The sequence below is a fragment of the Pseudorca crassidens genome, chromosome 1, assembly GCF_039906515.1.
Source record: "Pseudorca crassidens isolate mPseCra1 chromosome 1, mPseCra1.hap1, whole genome shotgun sequence".
NCBI classification, from domain to species: Eukaryota; Metazoa; Chordata; class Mammalia; order Artiodactyla; family Delphinidae; genus Pseudorca; species Pseudorca crassidens.
Window position 1 is genome coordinate 183,136,370 of NC_090296.1, and position 12,351 is coordinate 183,148,720.

At 36.2% G+C, this 12,351-nt stretch overlaps 1 protein-coding gene across 1 annotated transcript in view; it reads left to right on the forward strand.

Moving 5' to 3' along the window:
* MALRD1 (MAM and LDL receptor class A domain containing 1) overlaps window positions 1-12,351 on the forward strand; it is a 596,783-nt gene that overhangs the window by 326,209 nt on the left and 258,223 nt on the right. The window contains exon 29 of the mRNA XM_067730697.1: window positions 1,380-1,537. Within this exon, the coding sequence (XP_067586798.1) occupies window positions 1,380-1,537 (158 nt within the window). The remainder of the gene's footprint in view (window positions 1-1,379; window positions 1,538-12,351) is intronic.

Here is a 12,351-nt window from a genome sequence, read left to right on the forward strand (position 1 = left end):
TGGAGCCTAGAAATCTGAAATCAAGGTGTCAGTAGGGCTAGTTCCTTTTGAGGTCCTTGAAGGAGAATCATCTGTTCCATGCCTCTCACCTAGCTTCTGGTAGCTTCAGTCACTACTTGGCTTGTAGGTGGTACTCTCCTTCTGTCTTTGCATTGTCTTCCCTCTATGCATGTCCATCTCTGTGTCCAAATTTCCCCTTTTTATTATAACAGTCTTACTAGACTAGGGCCCACCCTCATGACTTTATTTTAACTCGATCATCAGCACAGAGACCCTATTTCCTAACAAGGTCACAGTCACAGGGACTGGAATTAGGGCTTTCACGTCTTTGGGGGGACACCATTTAACGTATAACAGTGAGTAATTAAAATTGAATATTACTTTGATAATTGTAGATAGATGATAATATACGCTGCTCTCAGGTACCTTTCCTAAATGACACATACTTGTCATCAGTAACCGTGAATTCTGCCACTCATTTGATCATTAGAGAGTCATTTAACTTTTCAGATTCTCAAACTTCTCATCTGTCCCATGGAGATAATAGAATTTGCCCTGTGTGCCAAACAGGGATTGTCAAGATCAAATGAGATGATCTGTATGAAGGGGAAAGCAGTTAGGAAGCTGTAGAGGCGTGCAGTCGTAGCTGTAAGATCATCTATGTGAAGGGTGCTAGGTATGGCTCACTTTTACAGTGAGCTGAGGTCAGGTCTCAGATTCATTGGTCAAGGGGCAAAAGACATTAGGAGAATAAAGAAGGCATCCTGAATTCCTGGATGCTACAGAGTAGGAAATAGTGACATTTCACAGGCCTGGGATAAAACAAAGCTCTCCAAGCCAGACCAACCATGACAAAGAAAGGTAGGTGTCAGTTTCATTCAGACACTCGGCTATACATACCTAAAATGTTTTGGATACTTGGATACACAAGCAGAAAACTCAGTATCTTTCCTTGTGTGTTGTATATTAAAATCCTCAGCCTTTCCTTTATGTACGCAACAGATGACTGAATTCTTGAAAGTATGTCATATCCCTCTATTTGTATTTCATAGACAGTCTTTGCATTGTTGTACAACAACTGGAGAGTTTGGGGAGTCCATGAAATAATTCCTATAACTATCTCGTTGAGTCCATGGCATAAATACCCCGTCAGGTCAGTTAATCTGCATACCGTGAAGTACTTTGCTAAAACAGAGACAGTTGGATATTGCTCTGTCAGTGAGCCAGAGGCAACGCTATTAGATTTCCTTTCTCTTTCAAGCAGAAATACCTTTGGCAGTTCAGATCCTAGAAATGTAATTAAAAACCCGAAGATGGAAAAGCTAACATAATGCCCTCGATGTCAGTTTTGCGTTATCTGAATCCCATCTTGTTCCCAGGGCACTTCTTGTATCTGGAGGCTACTCCGGTGGGCCTTCGGGGCGAAGAAGCACACCTCAAGAGTGGTCTGTGGCAAGAAGCCAGCGCTGCCTGCACCATGAGCTTCTGGTATTTTATATCCACAAAAGCCACAGGGTCCATTCAGGTCTTCATTAAGGTAGGATCTTCTCCTGCAATGCCTCTGAGCTTAGTGAAGTTTCCTAGAGACGGCACATGGCCAAAAGGAGATTATCCCAACTTTGCTTACCTGGCCCTGGGAAGCCTCCTCCCATCAGAGGGAGCTGCTACTTGTGGTTCAGATGCTCTGCGGAGTTTGGTAAACTGGGCGTGGGAACAAGCTTTGAGCCCAGCGTTGTACCCTGTGGTTATGACTGAATCCCAGAGACTCCTTTTACGGTAACAATTAGTCTAAGACACACAAGTTTAGGTATTTCTTTCCCAGTCCTTCTCAGTAAAAGAAACTAGATTATTTGTACATCTGAAAGGACAGCAGCTATCCATTTTAACTCATGTATGAGCAATCATTAAGGGAATTAATATTAGACATTCTGGTTCTAAGCACACACCGTGCAAAGGACAGAACCGATCAGGAGAATGAGGAAGGTATGATTACATTGAACTGCTTATTAACTATGACACAGTAATGCATTTTCTTACTGTGGGTTAATTAGATGTCTCTGTCAGGGCTTTAATTTCATTTAACAGAGTGACAGTGTTCAGGGACCAAAATACCAAAGTATACATTAATATTAATGAGACATGGTTCATATACCTTTACTCTTTGGCAAGTTACAACAGCAGCAAAAAGGAGATAAGTGTGTGTGCGCGCGTGTGTGTGTGTGTGTGTGTGTGTGCGCGCGCGCGCACACGTGTGTTCATTTCAAGAATCTCGTTAGAATTCCAAGAAAGCTTACTCTAAAACCATGCTCTAGAGGCCATTGCTGTTTTATCACACACTGGGCTTCGGTGAAGTGTCCTGACACTGATAGAAAATGCCTGACCAGAATACCAAAGCCCTCATATATGTGAATAGCTAATGCTGCATAGTTCATGTTTTATCTAAAACCTGAGTTAACTTTGTGTTTTAGGACTCTTCCATAATAATGCAGAAAAGCCTGCGTAATAAAATACATGCAGCAGTACCACAGTGATTTATTCTTATATTTAAATATGAAAACTTACTGAAATGTATGTAAGGCTTCAAGTTCTTGTAAGAGTATTTTATTTTGCCAGTACTCTATTGAATGGGATACTGGATTATATGGTCTGTACTGCTCAATAACAAAAATTCAACTGAGTAAATTTAAAGATCAAATTGCTTTATTGAACGATTTATGAATTGGACAGCATCCCATGTAGCAAATAAATAGAAAGGAGCCCTGCCAAGATGTGGAAAAGGAAAGGTTTTTAAAGGCAGAAAGGGGGCAGAAAAAGGAAATTACTAGCAAAACATGCATTGCTTCAGGGAAGGTTGCACTTCTGAGGAGGATGGAAGGGTTCTGTTGGGCAGATTACTTTCCTAGTGCTGACTGGTTATGACTACAGTCCTGAAGCAACTTGAAACTGCAGTTAGGTTAAGTGTTAAGTGTTAGTTTCCTGTCATGGGGCTTAGCACAAGTGACTCCATTTTGAGCCTCTTTTCTCTTTTTTCAACAGTACCATCTGAAGGACTTGGTACACTGGATTTTGCTTTTATTATTTGTTTCACTCATATTTACATTTCTCCTCTCTTATAGTATATTAGTATAAAATGTAAAATTAAACTATTTTGAGATATAAGTCTTCCTATCAAGTCACGTTGAGCTCCCGTGTTTCCTCCAGTTGATTCCTGTGGACATTTAACAGCATCTTTAGAGACCCGTTTTCCTACCGTATTAAAAAAAAAATATATATATATATATGCCTGTTATTCAGTGACATTTATTACAAAGGAGAGAAATCTTTCATAATGTATATTGATTTTATATTCATGAATTTTAGGTCAATTGTTCCATTTTTGGTAATTAACAATACATATTTCTGATCATCATTACAAAGTACTTCTTAGGCTTCTCTCTGTGTGGAACCATGCTGGATTTTTACCTTGCTCATTAGTTGGAAATTGTCCTAGCCAGATGGCAAGCACAGTAGGGTCAGGGATGCTACCTTTTCTTTCTTTCTTTATTCCTCATCTTTTAAAATGTTCCCGATCTATACATATGTTGCCCCTGGCCCAGTTTCCTCTGCCTTTCCTCAGGAATGCCTCCTTCTGTGTTCCCCTCTTCCCTCCATACCAAGTCCAGCACAATCTGGTAGATTCAGCCTTTCACAAAACATTCCTTGACCACTTTTGCCCACCATGATTATTCCTTTTTTTCTGAGTGTCCCTCACAACTCCAGAAATTCTTCCTGCTCACTGGCTGTTCATTTATATTTATTCTATTTCAATAGATACATTATAAAATATTTAAGGCAAAGCCTTGAGGCTTTAGTCCTTATGTCTCTAAGTTCTTCAGAGAAGGGACTGCTGGATGAAGGGATTGCAAGGGGGGAGTAGTTCCCTCCCAGAGCCCAGTGCTGGGCTCAGGACACCCCTTGTTTGAGTTAATCCTTGTGCAGGAATGGCTGTTATGCACGACATTAAAGTCTAATCTGGAGAATCTGAAACCTAGGTCTGAAATATATACATGCAATCAGATGCAAAAGGCATGTAACCACTGACCAATAATTTAATGACAATCTAGTTTTAAACGGTAGTATCGATTACAGATCACAACCAGAATAATACATACTGAGAGTTACATTTACCCACACACACTATTTCATGTAATTCTTAGCACAAGCCTCTGAGGTAAATAAAGTGAGCCCCATTTTACTGAAGAGGGTCCCCTAGAAAGAACCTAACCACCCTATAGCCACATAGCCAGTCAGTGACAGGTGGGAGTTTGAATCCAGGTATGTTTACATCCCAAACTTATGTGTTCACCCCTCACCCTTCTCCCCAGTGTTCCTCACTGATAATACTGAGTTTTCTACTCTTCGTAATGAAATAGAGATTCTGTTTTCCTGAGATCTATATTCATTGCACAGAATCATTTTTTAAGGGGAAAAATGAATAAGAATTCCTATAATGGATATGTGTGATTCTTAAACTATCCTGTTACAAAGGAGTGAATTCAGGGAAACACTCAGTGAAGAGCAGTACTATTTTACATATTGTCTATATTACATTTTCCTTCTATATTTCCTGCTTTCAGTCACGTGAAGACTTTTCACTAAAGAGATGTGATTAAATCAAATGTAATCTTTGTGTCTTAAAGTGATTGGTGAATTCTGAGAAGATGGAAAGAGCATCTTATTGAGAAATTAACCTTAATTTTTTTCTTTCCTTGAAGTCTGCTTCAGTTATAAATGTAAAGCACACACAATAAAATGAAGTAGCTACAGTTTTTCAAGAGAAATTACTTTTTTAAATACAATAGTTTGCTTTTTTTTTTTTTTTTTTTTAATGAGAACAAAGAGTCTACCAGGTAGAAGGATTATTAGCTATCCCTCACTGCTTGGACCAAGCCACTTTGTAAGTGGGATTTAGTCCATGGGAATTGCTTGTGATCCCTGCCATTCCACTGTGTTCATTTAATGGGTGAGTCAGTCAAAACTCAGATGGGCTAAGTAGGAAGTCCAAGGTTATAAGTAAGTGGATGAGCTAGGACTTGAACTCAGGTATTATAAAAATTAAGATTAGAATGTTACACAATCTGATTTCTGTCTTTCTGTGAGAGAAGATTGAAAGTTGATCATCTAAATTAAAATACATGGGTCATATCTTTTTCTGAATGTAGTAATAATTCATTTTTAAAATAGTATGTTTGTTCTTGAAAACATCTGTCATTTTTACCTACCATTTAACTCATTTACATTCAGTATTAAATTTTGCATTACATTTAAATGTATTACTTTTCAAACCATCTAAGATTTAAAACAAAATATGAAACAAATGTTCAGGGGTAGAGTAAGAGTTCCACATAAAAATTAACTTGTTTTTACAATTATATTTAATTTTACACATTTTTCTGGTCACTTGTTTTCTGATGGGGTTAATTATGAGTAATATGTTGATTTTAATATGCTAAAAAGAATTTTGGGGGAATTTTAAAATTTACTTGTGTTTGATAAAGTGTTTTCATAGGTAAAAAGTCTATCTAGTCTCATCACGAAACAAAAGACCTTTGCATCTTTTCAACTAGCCATGTGAATAAAATGCAGGAACACCTGCTACCTGAAGGGCATTATTGTGTTTTAGAAATACTCCATCTTTGATAAACTGTTGATATTTTAGTCAAGATGACTGCGTGCTGTAGGGAATTTGAATCTATTTGACTGAAGGCATTCAGGACTATCCATTATGCCATCATGATAGAAAACATAATATATTCAAGCCAGAAGTGGAGAAAAATAATGTATTTCAGGAGAGCCCTCCTGATTATAGCAACCTAGTTATGATGCAAGAACGTAATTAAATTAGCTTATTGCTTTATCTTGCTTAGTGATTCAGAGAATTTTAGAGCTGGTGGGGTCCTTCGAAATATGTTTAAACTCTTCATTTTGCAGATGAAGGAATTAAGATTATGAGGTTGTATTTCTTGTCCCAGCTCATACGGTATTTTAAGAAAAAAGTTAAGATGTAAATCCAATTTTTCTGACTTCTAATTCAGAGCTCTTACATACTTCCTGGAAATTCTATCTAAAAATCATAATTCAATATGGAAATACAGATTTTGTTCAATAGGCAGTGGAAAATGTCAGATCAACAAAGGAAAGGCCAGATTCCTTTGCCTACTTAGAAGCCTGGAAGTTCTGGTTCTGTTTTACCCTCAACCTAGCAAACAATGAGCATCAGTTGGGTTTAAGAGTCAACTGGAAAAAGTGGGCATTCTCCATCCATCCTAACCCACCACTACCCTGTCCCCGGCACACACACTCACCACAGAAGGTTTACAACTAATTGCTAATACTAACGTGCCTAAGAGTATGTCAGACAGATTTTTATATTTACGCATCTTTTGATCTCTTCGGCCTACTGAATATATGATGCTATTTTAGTCACATTGTTGGGATTTTATTCATTATTTCAGAGTAAAGGATGTAGAGAATATGGGTAGAGAGGATACATGGAAGCTGGATAGGGAAAATCGATTTTTCAAAGACTGTCACGTGCATTGGGGGCTGTAAATCCATTAAACTAAACTTTAGTACCAGAACTTTATTTGCTTTTCTGGCATTGTTTCAGCACATTAACAATTCAATCTGCGTAGATTGGGCGCTACTATATTAGTGACCTTGACCAAATCAAGGGAGAAAAGTTGATCTTTGCATTTCAAGCTATAGCCTTGCAAGAGATCAACACACCCAGAGTTTTATTAATTAGTTCCCACAAGATCACAGTGCCATGATTTATGTAAAATAAATGTTCCTTAGAGAACATGGCAATGTTTATTTCAGGTTTATTTTTGACTAAGTGAGATTTTTCTAAACTTCTCACTTCTTCCTTTACCTCCTAGTGCTGCCCCCTATGACTCACAGGCAGCCAGTGGAGTCCCTTCTATTAAGATTGCTATTAAGATGCTAACAACTTAGTTAAATTGATCCCAGAGTTTTACTTTTCAAGAGACTCATAGGGTCAGCTCTAAAGATTGTTCTCACTACTATTACTGCTGTTTCACTTCCCTCTCTGTTCCCACTACTGCTACTGCTCTTGTGACAAGCCTCTAGTTATTGACTGATTTCTTTTTATTAATTGAAGTGTAGTTGATTTACAGTGTTATGTAAGTTTCAGGTGTACAACAGAGTGATTCAATATTTTTATAGGTTATACTCCATTCAAGGCTATCATAAAGTATTGGTTATTTTCACTATGCTGTACATTTCATCCATGTATGTCATTTATTTTATGCCTGGTACTTTTTACCTCTTAATCCCTTCTTCTATCTTGCCCCTCTCCCCACCCCTCTCCCCACTGGTAACCACCAGTTTGTTGTCTGTATCTATGAGTCTGTTTTTGTTTTCTTATATTCATTCGTTTTGTTTTATTTTTCAGGTTCCACTTATAAGTGAAAACATACAGTATTTGTCTTTCTCTAACTTATTTCACGTAGCATAATATTCTCTATGTCCGTCCATGTTGTTGCAAATGGCAAAATTTCATGTGTTTATTAATGGCTGAGTAATATTCCTTTATATATATATATGTATGTATGTGTGTATGTACATATATATATACACACACACCACATCTTCTTTATCCATTCATCTGTCGATTGACACTTAGGTTACTTCCATATCGTGGCCAATTTCTTTTTTCTATACAATGTGCTAAGTCTTTTTTTACACATAGTAATTCACTTAATTCACTTAATCTTCAGAGTAAATCTGTAACAGACCATGAAATTGAGACCCAGGTCACATAAATAATAAGTGGTGTTCTCAGGATTAAAGCCAATTCTAACTCCAAAATCCATGCTCTAAACCACTGCACTCAACTTCTGCTGTTAGATTTTAAAACATTCTCATACCCAGGAGGCAAATATATTACTGTTCATCAAAGTTTTCCAGTGGCTCTGAGATCATACAGATTAGAGATTTCCATCTCTGCATATTAATAAATCCACAGGCCTGTCCCCACACATGTTAGAGAGGGGAGGGGATTACTTTGTGTTTAGCAGCTTCTGTAGTTTTATTTGTTTTTTTAACAGCTTGTGAACATCTAGTAATAATAACCGTATTTATCTAAATCACTCTACCTCATATCTAAATAAAATAAAATAAAAATAAATTCTAAAATAAAATTCTAAAAAAATTCTAAAAAATTCTAAAAATTCTAAAATTCTAAAATAAAAATTTCAAAATCATGTTTAATAGTTACACTTTAATGTTGGTGAAGAAAGAATGAATTGGAAGCAATGTAATTTGATTTTTATAAGAACAAAACTAGCTAGATGAAAGCTCTTAATTTTTATTCAAACACGAAATCTTTAAAACTTGCAACCATCTATTCTTTCAGAATCTTCCCCTCTCTCTCTCTCTCTCTCTTTCTCTCTGCTTTCTAGTATGATCAAACTTGATAACTGTTTTTCCCTCTTTGAAAACTGAGACGTCTAAATTAAAAGCAGAAATCTTCAAGATCAGGGGCTCTTAATCAATAGTCTGTGTATGTGTTTGTCTGTGTTACAGACCTCTTTGGCAGTCTGATGAACTTCTGCATTACTTCTCAGCATACTGTTATAATGCATAAAATACTAGAATTACAAAGAAACAAGTTAAATTAACACTAATTATTAAAATATTTTTTTAAATCCAAAATGGTGACTTAGTAAACTTGTGTTAAATGACAAAATCTAGCAGAGGATGAGATAACTGCTACTATTTCAAAGGGTGATATAAGCATAAGTGATATTTTTGAGATAATCATGGCACTTTAAAGTGATATTAAAATATTTGTTATTATTATTGGTGAGAAAGTCACAGGTACTATTAATACTTATGATTTGTTGCCTGTATTCACGATTGAAGAAAATACCAAATTTTAGTTGAAGTTAGTAAAAATAAAGATGTATTTCCCTCATCCATGTTCCAACCCTCTTGAAAACCAATATTCTGTATATCAGGGGTCTTGAGAATTTTTTATTTTGTAAGGGTATCTACCTTATATGTTCAGTGTTAACATTTATAATCAAATACCTTATCTGAGTAGGAGCTTTCTGCATGGAAAAGCAACTCCAGTTCCCAATAATTGAAACATAAAGGCATTGAAACATAAACATAAAATGAAGATAACATTCAATCTGAACCTGAAAGTTCAGAGCAGGGTAGTTTTAAATGGGCTTAGGTGCTGCCACAGCAAAGAGCTGTTTCAGTCGCTGGTTATCAGGCTCACAGCCAGGTAGAGTCAGCAACTTCCAAACTGACTGCTGATGGATTAAAATATGCGAGATTTGTCACCCAGATTCAGGAGTGTCTTTTCAAATGTCGTTAAGTAGTCACGCTATTGACTTTCTGTGTAATATAAGATCTGGGAGAAGAAAGGGAAGAAAAACAATATTGTAACTTACCTCATTTTTAAATTTAACTTTAATTTTTAAATTAATTTTAAGGTATAATTGGCCAGTAGCTTCACTTGCTTACTCCTTATCTGCCGGCAGAAACTTCATAGGTGCGATTGTTGTACGTGGACTGCCCTATGTAGGAATCCTGAGGGCAGGTTAATTTCCTTTCAACTTTTGCTTACTTCCCGATAATATTTGCATCTTAACTGTTTAAAACCAATTTACCATGGCAAAACATTCCTTTTCATTTTATTTCATTTGGGGGAGTGAGGGCAGTGCCTGAAAAATTAAAATAGTCTTCAGCACATGAGAGTAACTCTTTCTGGAACTCATAAGTTCTCATCAATTAATTTTTAACGCCTGCTCAGTTCATTTTCTTTGGAGTTTGCGACACACGTTTCTACTAAAATTGGTTAGAATTGCTTATCTGTGGGCTGACTGCTGTAACTGAATCACACGCCTGACTCAGAGGCTGCTACAAGGTTGGTGATATGTTTTACCAATTATAGATCACAGAATTGGAGTAGAGAAAAACCCTATGATTCATATCAAACTGAACGTGAAAATCCGAATAACGTTGGCAATCTTATCTCTATAAGAGATGAATAGGTAACACATTCCTATCTGTAATCTCTGGTGAATTTTAGTTACAACAAATGTTTAAAACCTATTTTTAACAATGAAGAAATATTTAATTTACTTTTTCCAGATTGGTGCATCTCTCCACGTCTTCTAAAGAAGTCAGGAATATTTTCTAATAATCTGTAAATTGTGCCAACAAAGCAGTGTAGCAAATTCTGCTGTGATCCTACCTCTGTGGATCCCATTATGTGAGAGATGTAAATAAAGGAAAGCTGGGCAGTTTGGATGTACTGTGTACTAACTTAGACTGTTTACTGCTAATTAACAATATTCCTAGTTTAGGACTACAACTTTTCCTTGCAAGCTCAATCCCAACTCTTTTCACCCCTTGCTTCCGTTCATGCATTCAAATCAATCTTCCGTGAACTTCTACTGAATATACATGCCTTGTGCTCATGGAGCTTGTGAGTTTAGAGTGGACTTAACTGTTGGCAAAAAGCAGCAGTGTGGTACTCAGTCTATCAGAAACAGTTGGAGCTCTCCCACCAAAACTGAATGTTCTTTGATATTTAATTACCCTCTTTTGAAGTTGTCCTCTTTCTGAGAGGATGACTTATGACTTGCTGTGCCATATTCCTGGAACAGGAAGCTCTCTGAGGTCCACAGGGTGGGTCCTAGATGAGTGGTATGTGTTCCCATACCACTGAGTCTACGTCTCATGACCCCACCACACTGCATCTTGACTGTCTACGTGTAGAGCTCTGTTGTCTGATGGCTAGGGAGCTTTCATGGTACAGAGACTGTACCTGCCTTGTTTCCTGTCTTATCTGTAGCATGTAGCATAGGGCCTCGTGTATAACGTATAATAGGTGTTTGAAATGAATGAGTGAACGTACAGGATTTCCATATATAATTAAATGCCGACTATAGAGAACAAACCATCCAATATTCTAGGAATTCAAAAGCTATTAAAATATTTGTGGAATGAAAGTGTTTAGAGGAAATAAGAGAAATTTGAACTGGACCTTGAAAGGTAAGAAGAATTTGGATAAATAGAGGAAAGAAGGGAGAATATTTCAAATGAAAGAATGCATAAAGGTAGAGAAGTCTAAGATGTTTTCAGTGGATCCTGAATTTACCAATTATCAGGTAGTGATTAAAGATATAATATTAATGATAATAATAAAGTAAGCAATTATTTGACCCTTTAAAGTTTACAGCATACATTTGTTTATCTGGTACTATGAAGTTATTTTTGTTATTTAATACAGTATTGCTTACATTTACTGTGTTTGTCATTTTCAGTCATTTCTGACTTTTTATTATCTTTAGCTTTAACTTTATGACCATATTTATTGAGTAACTTGTAATACATTTATATTAAATAATGTTCCAAATTATAAATGCAGATTAGCAATTTGTATAAACACTAGTCATAGCGTTAATCAAATTTAAAATAATCCCAAACTGCTTTTTGAACAGCAGAAGAAAATCAATTGAAAAATCAAATTCTTAAAGATTATTTTTAATGAACTTAACTTTAACTTCTGCTTGAATGAGAAAACACATTTCAGCTTAGCTGCTAGATATTCATTCAAGCGTGGTTGACATTATTTTCTTTTCAGCAATTGACATGATGGGTTGAATAGCTTTTGTAGATTTAAATTAAAAATATATAAATTCTTCATTTAGTTCTTATAGCCCAAGTTATATACAAAATCACTTAGGTTAAACATAAACAGCCTTGACAAAACAGTCAATGGCAGCCAATAGGCCCACAGTGGTTACTTCTCATGATATGACCGTAAGATTGAACAATCAATCAAGAGAAGGTTCTCCAGTCAGAACCATCTATTCACCAGCATTTTGTAGCACTCGCCTTGCGTACATTTTATGTAATTTTCCGTATCAGTGCTGCTCATGTGATATTAAAAAACCCCAACAAGATTAATTAAATATTGAAGAATAAAATTTTTCTGGGTAACATTGAACTTTGGAAGGCCACACACCATTATAATGTCTAAGATTTTACTCCCCAAGAACTAATTTTTAACCCCATTAAAAAATGTATGTTATACCCTCCTACACGCCTCTCTGCAAGTCCCATTTGTGGTGTTCTGGGAACCCTCCTTCTTTTGTGAGGGACATGATTCTGCATCATTTGTAAGGGCAAGCTTTCCAACTTTTAACACCATTGCTAAACTTAATTTTTCCCTTAAAATATTTCTCATCCAGTAAATAGTGCCACATGTTATCCATTCACATTTATCTTCTATGCTCTTATCCATGCCTTTTCATTATCCATAAC